The sequence below is a fragment of the Chlorocebus sabaeus genome, chromosome 1 (assembly GCF_047675955.1).
Source record: "Chlorocebus sabaeus isolate Y175 chromosome 1, mChlSab1.0.hap1, whole genome shotgun sequence".
In the NCBI taxonomy this organism is placed as follows: domain Eukaryota; kingdom Metazoa; phylum Chordata; class Mammalia; order Primates; family Cercopithecidae; genus Chlorocebus; species Chlorocebus sabaeus.
This window is the reverse complement of record NC_132904.1, coordinates 124342720-124358787: the sequence shown is the minus strand read 5'-3', so window position 1 is coordinate 124358787 and position 16068 is coordinate 124342720. Positions and strand designations below refer to the sequence as shown.

The window sequence follows — 16068 nt, the reverse complement described above, 5'->3', positions numbered from 1 at the left end:
TACCTCTTCAGGAGAGCTTTTTCCATCCTTCCCTTCTCCAATCCTTTCTTTGTTTATTCCTTTATCAATTAATTTATGCCCCAACTATGTATTGTATGCCTACTTATGTGCCAGGCCTGGCTGTGGGTCGGGGAGACACACAAAAACTTGTTCCTGCCCAGAAACCCTACAAAAATGTGCCTCTTGTGCACTGGTTTGCTGCTTGTTGTTTGCAGTGTGTAGACATGATCTGTTATCCACGTTACCTTGCAACCAGGGGACTGGTTCTGTCTGAGGTCTGCTCTTACAGGTGCCAGGAGTTAGTCACTTTATCTTTCTGAATTTCCATTGTTTTCCCTGCCACGCAAAGAAGTGAACTGGTTGGTTCCTAAGGAGACTCTTAGTTCTAAGGTTCATGTCCTCCTTGTGGATTCTAGTCCACAAACCTGTGAGCATCCAGAGGCTCAGTGAATGCCTTCTCTCACACAGGTGCTGAGAGCAGGATGAGCTACTTTGTGGATTCTACTGGGAGCAGCCCTGTCCCTTACTCAGCAGCTCGTCCTGCAGTGGTGGTGAGTGGTGGCCCCTTCCCCGCCCCTTTGCCCACGCAACCTTCTCCCCTCCTCCCCGTACTTCCTGTATCCTTATTGCCAGTAGACAGAGAAGCCAGGAACCTGAACTCCAGGGTTTGAATCAGCTTTGAATCTTACTCAATTGTAAGATTATCTATGATTTTATCAGCATGTAAAAGAAAACCAAATACTGATGAATTTGCTGAAGAAGTTTTAGTATGTTTGAGTTTGAGAGAAATGACTCAAATATGATGAACATTTAAAGCCAGTTGATTTTCACTGCACAGTTCATTTGATGAAGATGTTTTGCATATTGATGTACCTTATTCCTATACATATTATAATTTAACTTATTTTTGACCTCAGACATAAAAAGTCAATAATGCAAGTTTTCTAATCCCAGACTTTAAAAGTGAAAATGGAATATGACAATAAGTTTATGGAAAAATTTCATAACTCCTAGAATAAGAGGGGACAAAGAAACTTTAAAATAGGACTGGATAAAGTTTATTGTCCATAGGTGAGAAGACCCTTGCCCAAGCTATATGCTGATCAAGAGAAATGCTTTGACAAATTTCTCAAAAATGTATTGTGTGAGGGATCTTATAATGTTGTCACTGATCACTTCCAATGTTAAAAGTAACTAATATCAGCAACTGTGTCATTAATTATTCTTTCTAAATTCTGTTATGTTTTTATCCAAACATAGCCATCATAAATGTTGAAAATTTTTTATATACTTATAGCAAAATACAGACAACTAAGTTTGTTTTATTTATTTTTTTTCTTTTTCTTTTTTCTTTTCTTTCTTTTTCTTTTTTTTTGAGACGGCGTCGTCCTCTATCACCCAGGCTGGAGTGCAGTGGCACAATCTTGGCTCACTACTACCTCCACCTTCTGGGTTCAAGCGATTCTCCTGCCTTAGCCTCCCGAGTAGCTGGGATTACAGACCTGCACTACCATGCCTGGCTAATTTTTGTATTTTTGGTAGAGAAGGGGTTTCACCATGTTGACCAGGCTGGTCTCGAACTCCTGACCTCAAGTGATCTTTCTTTGAGATGGAGTCTTGCTCTGTTGCCCAGGCTGGAGTGCAGTGGTGCAATCTCTGCTCACTGCAACCTGTGCCTCCCAGGTTCAAGCAATTCTCCTGCCTCAGCCTCCCGAGTGACTGGGATTACAGGTGCCTGTCACCATGCCCAGCTACTTTTTTGTATTTTTAGTAGAGACAGAGTTTCACCATGTTGGCCAGGCTGGTCTCAAACTCCTGACCTCAGGTGATCCACCCACCTCGGCCTCCCAAAGTGCTGGGATTATAGGCGTGAGCACTGAACCCAGCCATAAAAAAGTTTATTATATTGTTATTATTATTATTAACTTTTCCAAGTACATTTATGGGTCTGAATTAACACCAATAAACACGAACTCATTTCTGACTTGTCTTTGACTCTGTCTTGCCAGGGATTCTGTATAGTTTTTAACACTGGTTAAAGTGAACTATGACACATAGTTAACTATGACCTCTCCCTGTAATTGTATATTAAAAGACCTGAATTGTTTGAAGTTGTTTTTTTGGCATAAAAAAAAAAATCTCTCAGTAGCTATTTTATGTTCAAGGGAAAAGGCACATTTTAAGGATGATTGAGACATCTCTTTTCAGTAGCTGTTTTTACCACATTTGTCTTCTTTTTAAAATGGCTTCTGTGTTCATGTAAGCACCATTTACTAAGACAAAAAATTAGAATCAGAAAAAGGTTTTAGACAATAATATACGTCAGAAATATGTTTAAACTGCCCCCTCCCCAACACTCCACTACACGACAAGTCCAGGCAAGGAGTTACTCAAGTTTGCTTAGTAGCGATTGTCAAAGGACTTGGAGTTTAAGATCATATAGAGGGCTGAAGAAGTTGCTAGAGAAGGGCTCCTCCTCCTGTTTCTCACATAGAGGTCATCATTTAAGGTTAACACAAATGACATTAAAATTTCCTTAAAGATAATATTATAGAGATTTGCTAAAATAAATAAGGATATTGTGATTTCAGAGCAAAATGTGCCATTGACTTGAAAAACAAGATTTAAAAGCCAGTCCATGTTAATTCTATTTACAGGTATTATAATCAAATTAAAACAGACTAATATCTTGGCTAAGAATGAAATGCCATGGCTGGGCTCAGTGGCTCACACCTGTAATCCTGGCACTTTGGGAGGCTGAGGCAGGCGGATCACTTGAGGCCAGGAGTTTGAGACCAGCCTGGCCAACATGATGAAATCCCGTTTCTACTAAAAATACAAAAGAAGAAAAGAAAAAAATTAGCCGGGCGTGGTGGCACATGCCTGTAATCCCAGCTACTCAGGAGGCTGAGGCATGAGAATCACTTGAACCCAGGAGGTGGAGGTTTCAGTGAGCCGAAATTGTGCCATTGCACACTCCAGCCTGAGTGACAGAGCGACACTCCGTCTCAAAAAAAAAAAAAAAAGAAAGAAAGAAAGAAAGAAAGAAATACCACACAAATATGTACTTATATACTGAAATAAAAAGCCTATTATAAGTATAAAAGTTGCAGATATAATATAATGTTATCCTGGACAGGGTATCTCAAAATTGTAGGGGAATAAAAAAACCCCAAATCAAATAACTCTAAGTACATAATTTCAACTAAAGATACCTCCCTGCAATTGAACACCCTGGATATTTTAAATAAATTCTGAATGGTTTCCATTGGTTTCCAACCAAATAATCCATTTACGCCCACCCATGACAGCCATATCTGAAAAACATTAACGTGTGAGATCCTTTTCACTACAAAGTTCGAAGTTGCTTGGGTGAAAGCAGAAGGTTGCCCAAAAGAGCCGCTGGATTATTGTTTCTTGCACCTGCAGTCCTAACTTCTCTCTGGGCCTCAGTTTCTCTGTCCCTGAAACGATTTAGGCCACCTTCCAGAGCAGGCAACGAAGCCCTTTAATTTTTTCACATACTCTTTCTCTAATAAAAATTAAGAAGTAAATAACACTTATTAGTATCAACTCAAGTTCAGTAAACCAACTCAAACCATAACCTCTAACTTTAGACTGGGCTGTAATAAACAGAGTATCTGTAAATTGTCTACAAAATATAACCTTAGGACATTGGCGCTAGAGACATCAGCAAACAAACCTCACATTCAGTTGCAAACTAAGATACCCTGGAGGGGTAAGCGCGGCTTCATTAACTTTCCTAGATAAGACAGTCAGAGCCCCAGGCAGCCAGCGTCTCCTCAGTTCTTTTGGAGCCTCCCTGTCTAGAGCTCAACCCATAGTGCTTAATCCAATAATCCAAGTCCTCCTACCTGGTGCCCTAGTCTCTGATTTAGTTAGTCTGACACACCAAAAGAAAAAAAAAAAAAAGAAAGAAAAAGAAGGAAAAGAAACTCTGTCCCATGTATGGTAAATTCAGAGTGAAAAGAAAACCATGAGAGTAGTGGGGTTTTCAGTAGGGGGTGATTTCGCCCCACAAAGGGATATTTGACAATGCCTGGAGACTTGTCTCCTTGTTAAAATGTAGGGTGTGCTCCTGGCCTCAGAGAGTAGGAGCCAGGGATGTAAGTAAACATCCAGTAGTACACAAGACAGCTCCTATGATAAACAATGATCCAGCCCCAAATTCTGATGGTGCTGAGGTTGAGAAACCTGGTCTAGAGTAGCCACAGGTCAAGCTTGAGAGCAGAATCGGGCTGTGTGTACAGACTGCTCTAAGCAGGTCTTGGTTACTAGTAAATGATTGCCTTAGAAAGGGAAATCTAACAGAAGAAAGTGAGACTGCGTTCCTGCTCCGAGGGGCTCTTATTCAGCAGGCTGCATTAGTTGGCCAATAAACAATATCTTCTAATATAGGATGTCACTATTTTCTAGCGCCTAAAGATAACTAAGTCTGGCAGTCCTTGCTTGTAAATTAGAGGTCACATTAACGTTATCTGGTCATTTGCTGTGGAAGAATGCTTGGAAATCACGGGAGCCACAGTGGTTAAAATCCATGCCGGCCTCAGGTAACCATGGTTTTGCACAGAATTCACATTCTCTGCCTCAGGGTCAGTTTCTCAAAAGCAGGACTCACGTTTTCCCCGTGTGTAAGGTCAGCGCTTTGGGAGGCCGTAGTGAATGAGGTGATGTCACAGTGGGGAGGTGGAGAAACAACACTCTGGGAAGTTGTCTGGCCATTGTGTGGGAGGGATGACCTTTCCAGGTACTTCTATGGGCTGTGTGTCAGGGACCCTTTCATGCATGGGGAGGAAGCGCTCCTTCCTGTTATGCTGCCTCTGCAAGCCCAAGCCCTCTGCGAGCCTGGAAGTCCCTTGCAAGCCCAGTACTTTTGTCCTCTCATGCGTCATTCTCCCCTTCACAGCACTGTGCTGGCCCAGCTGAGAGTGGTGGTAATGAGCGGGCTGGGCTGCTCTCAGTTTTGGCTGAACATGGCCCAGCCTGGGCTGCCTCACCGGCAGGGAGGATGTGTGGAGGAGTTCCTGGGGGATTAGTGACCCATTTGGCCATGCGGGCTTTAGGAAACACCTTGGACTATGCAGAGGAAAGGAACTGACCACTCACCTCCTCCCAGAGCCACTGACTTTGGGGGATAGAACAACATGCTCAGGCAGGAGTGGCTCACTGTGCTCGGCCTCAGGGAAGGCACCTATGCCTGAGAGGCTAACTGCATATCCCCAAGTGCCAGAATATCCTATGATAAGACTCTGGGCTTAGAGGACATGCCTGGTAATTCGAGGGTAAAGTAACTGTATTAAAAACTCCCCACTCTTGGTTGGCCGTGGTGGTTCACGCCTCTAATCCCAGCACTTTGGGAGGCCAAGATGGGTGGATTACCTGAGGTCAGGAGTTCTAAACCAGCCTGGCCAACATGATAAAACCCCATCTCTACTAAAAATACAAAAAATTAGCTGGGTGTGGTATAAGGCGCCTGCAATTCCAGCTACTCAGGAGGCTGAGACAGGAAAATCACTTGCACCCAGGAGGCAGAGGTTGCAGTGAGCTGAGATCGCACCACTACACTCCAGCCTGAGCAACAGAGTGAGACTCCGTCTCAAAAAAAAAAAAACAAAAACAAAAACGAAAAAATAAAAAACTTGCCACTCTGTCGCTCTCCCTAGATCAAATGTGTTTCTCTTAAAACATGGTCCCTATGTTTTTTGAATGAAAACAGGGGCTCAGAAACTGTCCAACAAAAGGCTGTTTTTTGACTCGTGAATTTATGCCATGAAAGCCTTCAGAGTTGTATAAATGGGATCCCATTTATTAGATACTTAATTTCTTTCATTGTACAGAATAAAATAGTATGAAACCAACGATATTGCAGACATATGAGCACTGAATGAAAGGCGCACTGGAAATAAGCCTGAGTTCATGCTGGATGTCACCTTGGGAGGTATCCCAGGGAGGCTGTCAGTCATTGCCAGCTCTGGGCATTGGCCTCCATCCTTCCTGTGCAGTTCCAGTGGGACTTGGGTACCTGGGGGTCAGCTAAATCTCTAGTTGGTGCCAGCATAGAGGGTAGTCCTGCTGAGGGTAGTCCTGCTGAGCCATGAGGCTTAGCTAAGTGCATTGCAGAAAAAGAGCTCCAAATTCACCACGGGCACCAGAACAGCTCCCTGTCACAGAGACTTTTGGACAATTCCTCTTTTGTACATTTTCTTTCTTCCTTCTCTAATTGATTGATCGACTGGTTGACTGTTACGCAGAACTCTATTTCTGCCATCAGGCCCTCTGGTGAGGCAGAAGCCGACCCACCGTACACGGTCTCCTTGACACCAGACATGACGTAGAGCCTTTCCTCCTGGTCCAGGCAGCTGTGGAATGGATCCCAGCCAAATTCTAGTGGAAAGCACTTGGACTTTAGAATCAGAAGGACGTGGATTAAATTCTCTCTGGTGGTCTTTAGCTATTTGACCTTGGGCAAATTACTTACTCCCTCTGAACCTCAGTGTCTTCACCTGTAAAATAGGCATAGTATAAGGTACATGGAAGGTCACTGTGACGGTTCAGTGAGAACATGCGTGTCAAGCGCCTCCACAAAGATGACCTCCATCAATTCCCTTTTCCTTTTAGTCACTATCTCATCTCTTTCTGTTCTGGACTTTTTTATTGTGTTAGATGGATACTGGGGCTGGGAAGAGGCAAGGATTTCCACTTGTCCATACAAGGGTGTTGCCAGAAGAAGATGGGGCTACTGGGGTGAAGATGGAGACATCCTCATTGGGAAACCTCCTTGTTTCATCACTGCCCTGCATGAGAAACAGCTCCCTTGCCACCAGATCAAAGTTCTCTTGTCATGGCTGGTGGTTTACAACCCCATTGTGTAAACAGACCTGGTTTTCTTATCTTGAGTAATTGCAGTTTAATTGGGCCTCCTTGGGATGCAGTTCCCTTCTTACCCAGGGCTCTGGCTGTTGGCACACTCACTTCCAGCCCGTAGGCCTCCAGACTCCAGCCATTGGATGTGTTCACAGAAGGGTCACTGTGCTGTCCCTGCACTTCTTGTGCAGTGAGTGTGCTTGCTGCCGTGAAGCCTAGTGCAGGCACCCTTTCCTTCTCTCTGGGAATCCTGGAGAGCAATGGACAAATTATTTGGGACTAGAGAAGTGGGAGTCCACAAAAAGAAATTTAAAAACTAAGTGGGAATGAGACTCCTGACACATAATGTTTAGGAAAATTATTTATGCTCATAACTCTTAGTGGTTGTCATAGAAATTGAAGGAAAAAAGAAAATAACCTATATTTTTCCAGCATCTTGGAATGCGGGGCTTCTCTAAGCTAAACTAGGTTCAATCATCACAAGCTAGAGAATTTCAGAGTCAGACCGCAATGTAAAGACCATCTTGCAATTTCAGGAAATTAAGATCCTAAGAGGTTAAATGAATTACTGGAGTTTCCTCCGGTATTTTGTTATAGCACTCCTGTCTTGGTCCATTAGTGCTGCTATAACAAAATACCTGAGACTGGGTAATTCAAAAAGAATAGAAATGTATTGCTCACAGTTCTGGATGCTGGAACGTTCAAGATGAAGGCATTGGCAGGCTCTGTGTCTGCTAAGAGTCCTGTCTCAGCTTCCAAGATGGAACCTTCTGCTGCATCCTCTGGAGGGGATGAACACTGTGTCCTCAGTGGTGGAAGGGAGCGAAGCGGCCAAACCCACTCCTTCAAGTCCTTTTAAAGGGCCCTAGTCCATCCTTGAGTGCTTTGCCCTGACAACTTACTCACCTCATAATGCCTCCACCTGTTACTATTACCACACTGGTATTTTACACTTCAACATATAAATTTGGGGGACACATCCACAGCAACTCTTTACAAACATGTTTAATTAATTAATTAATTAGATATTTGGTGATATGTAAGAACTTATACCATATGTTCATTCATGTATTTATATGCCTTGTTTATGAAAACTTAGTTTTTCCTGATTCCAGGAAAACAAACAAACAAAAAAAACCCAAACTCCATTGTGCAGATTGCTGAGCAAATTGAAATTACTGGATAGTCTTCTGGCCATGGCAAATTCTACCAACCGTGTCCGTAACAAGGTTTTGAGTCAGCCTCAGCCTCCATCTCCATACCACAAGATGCCTAAAGCTGTCACCCATGGTACCACTGGGCGTCTGAAGGCTTCATGCTAAGCGAGGGGCAACCTGAAACCTGCAGATCTAGAAGCTGCCAAATACCTCTCACCTAAGACCTCTTAGCCAGAGAGTGTCAACTGCAGGCCCCCAGGACTGTGGCCTCAAGTCCCACCCCCTCCCTGTCCTTCAGCCTGTTTCAGTGAGTGTTGGCTGTGAGTGGAGGCTGTCCTGGTCTCAGGCTGGTATGAGTTGTAGTGCTGGTGTTGGCTGCACCACCTCTGACTTTGTGTGCTTTCCCAGGGGGTCCCTAGGGAAGCCAGCACAGCTTTGCATTAAGAGCGTAATTAGACATCCCCTTCTCTACAACCCTCTGTGCTTCAGACTTTTTTCTGCAGAAACCTGCAGTGTGTCAGGCCTGCACTTTCACCAAGGCCCAAGCCCATTACTCTTATTGTTTTAAAAAGAATTTCCTGGCCTTGAGTCTAAAATTAAACTGCCTTTGAGAGTTTCCTATTTTGTCTGTTCCTGCTTCTCCTGGTGGCTGCACCCCCTCACCACCCTCAGGCTTGATCAGCAAACTCCGGAGAGCTGGGGAGTGGTTCTGTTTGCCTCCTTCCCTTTTGCCTCTCAAGAGAGCAGAACAAACGTGCCCTCTGAACAGATGTGCCCAGAAACCACACCCTTGCCCGTGTCCTTCTGAGGCCAAATACGCTCTGACCAAAACTGTTCCTCACCATTGCCAAACAGCCCATCCGTCGAGGGGCTGGCAAGGTACGGAGGTGCTAAAGTGTCTTTTGAGGATGAAGAAGTCCAGACTTTATCAGAAGTGTGTGGAGTCGCATAAGGGTGACTACATGCAACTAGGAGGAAGGGTTTAAGCAGAGAAATGGCCTAGGTATTACACACACTTTAACTGAGCACCTGGCAGGTGAGAGCCCCTATAACTGTTCAGTAGCAAGGTTCTTCCTGAGCTTCACTGTTCTCTACTGAAACGTGGGCAGATGGTGACAAAACTGTTGGAGCGGGGCTTCGGGAGAGAATGAAGACAAACAACGTAAGGCCTTTCATGCATTTCAAGGGCACATTGTATGTCACAGACCCACATGATGACTCTGATAACTTTAGGCTCTCCAGGCTTGCCCACTGTGGTGTGGCTGTTTATCCAATGAAGGTTGTCTGTCATAAGGTCAGGAGAAAGAATGTGGATGGATCAGCAAAAATGACACAGAGTTGTCAAGGAACTTGGAGATCATGGAGGCCGACCTCCTCAGGAAGCAAAGGTTCAGAGAGGTTAAGGAATAGCCCGGAGGTTACACAGCTCCTTAAATATAGAGCAGGACTTGAACCCCCAGGATGCTTGATTTCTAGTCTTGTGTCTTTCTGTTAAAGTGCATGAGCATCTCTGACTTTCCTAGAAAAATAATACAAAGTTATCTCCATGGTGCAAATCACAGTGCCCATCCACCCAGGGTTGACTCAGCCTTGCTTCTGAGTTTAAAACATTTTAAGAAAGCACTAGCATCTAGAAATATCTATTGTGACTTACGTGTTTATGGCCCTGTACTAAGGCTAAGCCCTTAGGATTCTGAAGTCAAGCAAGGAAAAGACAGATTTGCTCCTATGGAGTTTAGGCTCCAAGTAACACATACAGAAGGTGAACAATGAGGGAGTTACTCACTGCATGTGGACATTGAAGATGTTCTGCTACAGACAGAAGCTGACCGAAAGACTAGATCACCCACTCCACAGACACAGACTCCTCGTGTTCATGATTTGCTGTTGTAAAAATATTCTCCTATTTTTTTTTTCAATTTTGGGGGACTTTGGGGAGCGGAGAGAGGGAAAGCTATGAGCAAAAGGAATGACTTTAAGATGTGGCTGGTTGGAGGGGACAGGTGAATAGGCAGTTCCAGGGAGATGACCATGGGCAGTGGAGGAGGGAATGGGCTAGCAAGGTCCAAGTTCCTGACTTTGAAGCACTGGGAAGTGGTGCTAGGGAACAGTCACAAACCAATAAGCGCTTCCTTGAAGGAATGGTGGTGGTGGTCGACCCAGGTGGTATCTGTGGGGCTGGCTCACCTCAGAGCAGAGCAGGACCAAGGTGTGTCCACTGACCAACTAGTTGCCAGACTTCTGGGGCTTCATTTCATTCCCAGGATTAGATGGGTGGAGCATTGAGGCTGTGGGCTCGTGTCCTCTGGTAGCCTCTTTCTAAGAGGACAAGGAGAGCCATGCTGTTTCCTCCATGGCTCAGCACAAGGTATGACGAACAGAGAAGAGGTGTGTGTTTTCCTAAGATACCCAGGGGAACCCCTTGCTCCATGGCTGCCTGGGGACCACCCTTTTCTTTTCTTTTCTCTTTTTTGAGATGGAGTCTCGCACTGTCACTTTTTTGAGATGGAGTCTCGCACTGTCACTGGCTCACTGCAATCTCTGCCTTCTGGGTTCAAATAATTCTCCTGCCTCAGCCTCCCCAGTAGCTGGGATTACAGGCATCCACCACCACACCGGGCTAATTTTGTACTTATAGTAGAGATGGGGTTTCACCTTGTCGGCCAGGCTGGTCTTGAACTCCTCACCTTGTGATCCGCCCGTGTTGGCCTCCCAAAGTGCTGGGATTATAGGTGTGAGCCACCGTGTCCGGCCGAGACCACCCTTTTCTTAGTGGCCTCTTGTTCACCACCCCTGGTGCTTAAAGCTGTGCTCTTGGCTTCCATGATCCTGTACTCTTGCTTGTTTTTCTTCCTGCGTCTTCAACCAGTACTTCCTTGTGCTTTTTCCCCACTTGTTTCTCTTCTTAACTGTCAGCAGCTTTATAGATCCACTTTCGATTCTTACCCTTGTTGTCCTGACTGCCATTTTCGTTGAGTTGTGCTCTAACTCCATCCTTTTTGCCGCTAGATCTAGCTTGACTCTTTCCTGTCTTCTCCCATCGTGCATTCTCCTTCGGGACCCTCCACCAAGTTGCCATCACTCCATCTGAACTCAACCAAAGGCGACATTGTCTTCCCTCTTCTTATTTATGTCCCCTAGATTCACCATTTTCACTACATAAACATAAGCAATCTAAGTAGCATCTTGGATTTTCCTCTCTTTATCTCCTATGACCAATCAGTCATAAAATCATGTCGATTTTTCCTTTAAAACACATCCAATATTTCTTATTTCCTCTTCATCTCAATACCCATGGCCCACCTCTTTCTTCAGAACTGGACCACAGTGAGGTGAGTGAGGCACCCACATGGGATGCCCCCAAACTCAGTAATCAAGTTGAGTAATATCTTAATGTAATATCTTTTAAAAATCAGAATTAATGCAAACATTATTATGAAAAAAATCAAAATTTTAAATAAAGTCAGGAAGAGTGTTACTGATTTTTCCCAATGTGGCTCAGCAAGGCTCTGCTCCTGACCTGTGTCAGCCTCCTCGCCTTCTTGCCCTGCCCCATCTGTCCTACTCAGCACCATCAAATAGGTCTTTCTTGAAGGCATTGCTTCGCCATGTCCCAGGCCTCCAGCATGGCCTCTAGTGGCTCTCTCCTGACGCCAGATTCCTGTTTGGCCTGCATGGTTCTCTGCACTGTGGTCTTACCCTGCCCTCCGGCTTGAAGTTTTACTCCTTACCCTCGACTGATACCATCCTCATGCCCAAGGGCATACTTTTCCCTTATGCTTGTCACCTCCAAACAATACCGTCTTTATCTCTCTATAACACCTCCCTGAATCTTTCTTATTCCTCCTTACATGGCTGTCTATGTTCTTTTTTACCTTTGGATGGATTATCTTGCTCTTCCTTTGCTCACATGGCCCTTCATCGAATGTTTTAGGGCAAATCTTACTCAATCTTACAGTTATTACCTTATACTGCTTCCTCCAGGAAGGCTTCCCTGCTGCTATTCCCCTCCCCCTACACATTGGTACTTAATTCTGTCACATCCCTCACTGTAATTTCCTGTTTACTTGTCTGTATGCTCCTAAGGCTATGGTTTATTTGTTGCTTATATTGTATTCTTAGCATCTAACATAATACTTGTCATAGACTAGGTGCACCAAATATATTAGTCCATTAGTGAGCACTGCCATAATTCATTGGGTACCTATTATGGAGCAGTAACCACCACTCTTGAGCAATTTGTACTTAAGCCATGCAAGCTGCATATTGTGCATGTAGCAGAAAACACAATCTAAAATCAAGTAGACTTGGGTTCGAATTCTGTCTCCATTATTCTTTTAGCTGCATGGCCTTGGGAAATTTACTTGACCTCTTAAAACCTCAGTCTGCTCTTCTGTAAAATGAAGATGAAAATGCTAATCTTGCAAGATTGTTGTGAGGATTAAAAGTGACCAGCACGGCCGGGCGGGGTGGCTCACGCCTGTAATCCCAGAACTTTGGGAGGCCAAGGCAGGCTGATTACCTGAGGTCAGGAATTCAAGACCAGCCTTGCCAACAGGATAAAACCCCGACTCTACTAAAAATACAAAAATTAGCTGGGCATGGTGGCACATGCCTGTAATCCTAGGTTCTTGGGAGGCTGAGGCAGGAGAATCACTTGATCCCGGGAGGCGGATCAAGGTTGCAGTGAGCCGAGATCGCACCACTGCACTCCAACCTGGGTGACAGAGTGAGACTCTGCCTCAAAAGAAAAAAAAAAGGAGACCATCTCTGGTGCAGAGTGCCAGGGGGCACTGAACAGGTGTGTGATGTTTGGTAGGTCCTTTGGGCAATCACCTGTGGGATGGGTGAGTGAGAACCTGTCAGATGGTTTTCTCAAACCTGTGGCAGAGATGGGGAGTGTTGCTTGCATCTTGTTGACTCATCAACAGTTGCAGCCAAGAAAGGAAGATGCCAATGAAGAGGCCTGGTAAGCAGGGACCTGTTTGGTGTGGTGGCTTTTTCAAGCAAAGAGGTGGGGGCTGGGCTGCCCAGATTTCTGACCTGTTAATAACCTGCTTTTTTCTCCTTAACTGAGGCAGTTTCATAATGAATTGGAACTGGTGATGTGGTTCTCTTGAGTAAAAATACCATTTTCATACTCTATGAAATAGTTATTAAGTCGGTTCATGAAATGTCTAACAAACAGGCAGGTGTCTAGATAACAAGACCATGAAAGGCTTCTCAGGAGCATCCCCTAGTAAAGATTCTCGTGGTTAATGGTAGGTTTTGTACATTATTGCCTTCTCATTCTTAAAAATAGGATCTGGTGGCTCCACAGAGGACAGTTACAGAGGAACTATGCCTTAAAAATATACAGAGGGTTTCATTTATAAAAAAAAAAAACGTGTTGACCAAGAGCCCAGCTGTGGGCAAGAGAGACTCGAGGAAAAAACCAACCATGTCAAATCAAGCTGATTCTGTGCATGGTTGTTACTCAAAGGCTGTGAGTTGACCTACAATATGGCTACCCTGTTATCACCCAGGTGTGGACCCACATTATTTTGTACCCTACAAATTTACTGATTATCTACCTTCTCTCTGTCCTCTGCACATTGTTCCCAGATCACTTTTCTTCAACCCCTCTTTGCCAATTACACGTTACCTTCAAGTGGCTTTTCTTTAGCAGAGAAAACCCAAACTTTTAAATCTGAATTCAAGTTCTTAGGTTCCCACCACCCTAGCAGGGCCTGTAACAAACTACCTGTCTACCTACTTACAAGAATCAACTCATGTTACCTACTACCACTTTACAAGGATCTTTTGTTTTTGGCAAACCATGCATGCTGTCCCAAAAGAAGACAGATGTGGGTAACTTGGAGTTCTTCATAGAATTTAGAATCAAAATTTTCTCGCTCAAGACCCTATTCCTACAACTCTGATACTTGACATTAAATTTTGAAAAAGGCTCTAAAGGAATATGAAAAAGATGAGATAGAAATTGAGACCACAAGGCTTGATTTATAAGACTAAGAAGTGTGTTTTGAATTGATTCAGTTTCAAAGTTTTGTTGAAGACCTGCTTATTGTTGGGAATCCAAAAGAAGTATTTAATGTAGCTGCTTCAGGAGCGTATAGCATTAAATAAAATTCCAGCAAAATGGTTTGAATCTAAAATTAAGGAAACATTTTCTTTTCTTTTTCTTTTCTTTCTTTTTTTTTTTTTTGGAGATGGGGTCTTGCTCTGTCACCCAGGCTGGAGTGCAGTGGCACGGTCTCGATCTCGGCTCAGTGCAACCTCCACCTCCCAGGTTCAAGCGATTCTTCTGCCTCAGCCTCCCTAGTAGCTGGGATTACAGGTGCCTGCCACCATGCCCAGCTAATTTTTGTATTTTTGGTAGAGACGGGGTTTCACCATGTTGTCCAGGCTGGTGCCGAACTCCTGACCTCAGGTGATTTACCCTCCTCGGCCTCCCAAAGTGCTGGGATTACAGGTGTGAGCCACTGTGCCTGGCCAGGAAACGTTTTCCGACTGATGCTCAGTAGTGTACTCTCGCTGATGGTTCCCCTGTCTCCTGGCCCCACACACGTATAGGTGGCAAGTCTGCCATTGCTCCATTTACATTCTCACAGTGCTCATCAAGGCCCCTGGCAACAGCAGGCTAAGGATGTTAGCCTTTGATGCAACACAACTGGCGACGTTTCCATTGAAACTTACATCCTCAGTACCTTTAACACAGTTGGAAGATAAACAGCCCCAAAGTAAACTTTGTCCAGCTCTAGTTTGAATGATTTTGTGAATATTATAGAAAACCAGGTCCAATATCATGTGCATGGAACCTTCTTCTACATTTTGGGTCCATTGTCATTTTTCTCTGTGCCAATATATTCTCTTCTGTTATTTTTACTGAACTTAAGTGAATGGGCCATTGCAAATTGGGGAAGAGAGCAGATAGTGGGCAACTGAATCTAACATAGTAGTACTGAATTCTTGTATGCTCAGAAGAAGAGAGGACATAAGTTCTCTAATTGGAGAATCTTTCTGGGAGTTGCAAGCTAGTCTTCAGGGGTGAGAATACCATCTTATGAGCTACATTTATTAGGACCGTAATGTCAATAGATTTAACCATATTAAATTCTAGCAGAGTTTGGTTTTCTTAGTTGGGGTTTTTACGAAGGTGCAGGGGCCCAAGAGAGTAATAATAAAAAAGAAAAAAAGAAAGTTGAGGATGGGCCAGTGTAGATGAGAATCCTAGTCTCAGGAAATCTTCTTTCCATGAATTTGCTGCTTTGTCTTTTGTGTCTTGGTTTTTAAACTATGTGCCCATTTCCAGGAATGTTAAGGATCTCTTAAATTAAAATAATGCCTACCTTATATTGAAGACCAGGCCTTACATACTTATCACATGCATTTCATGTAATATATAATTTTACTAAATGCAATTTTATATTTTATTTTGCTTTATATACAATTATCTCATACATTATTTCATTCAATTGTCCTACTTCATGAGGTAAGTATTATTACTTCCATTTTATTTTTAGAGGTAGGGTCTTGCTATGTTGCTCTGACTGAGCCTCAAACTCTTGGGCTCAAGTGATCCTCTTGCCTTAGCCTCCCAAGTAGCTAGAACTATATGTACAAGTTTCCAGTTTCTATTATTTTCATTTTACAATTGCATGAACTAAGGTTTGGATTAAGGATCAGGCCCAGGCTCCATGTTGGTAAGTGGAAGAGCTGGGATTTGAATTATGTATACCTGGCTTCAAAGGCTAGGGTTTTAAACACAGCAAAACATGACCTTCCATATAGCACATTTGTCTTCCTTAAGAGAGTACTATGTGGATTGGGATCGTATATTTTATGGAGTTCATAAAACTACTAAGAGTGTGGCACAAGTCCTCAAAAATTGGGGGAAATGGACAATTTCTGCCTAGCAACCAATGTCTTTAAAATCTATACACACTGATTAACCAAAAAATGAAGTGAATTTTATTACATAGGTCCATTTTTTTTTCTTTGGTATTTATCATTTACTTGTTGTATA

General features: G+C 43.7%; 1 protein-coding gene across 2 annotated transcripts in view; it reads left to right on the top strand.

Annotated features, from left to right (window-relative positions):
- ETS1 (ETS proto-oncogene 1, transcription factor) overlaps positions 1-16068 on the top strand; it is a 128204-nt gene that overhangs the window by 14064 nt on the left and 98072 nt on the right. For both annotated transcript variants that reach the window (XM_008021461.3, XM_073022238.1), the window contains one exon: positions 469-551. In XM_008021461.3, the coding sequence (XP_008019652.1) occupies positions 483-551 (69 nt within the window). In that variant the 5' untranslated portion in view covers positions 469-482. Of the gene's footprint in view, positions 1-468; positions 552-16068 lie in introns of those variants that run through there.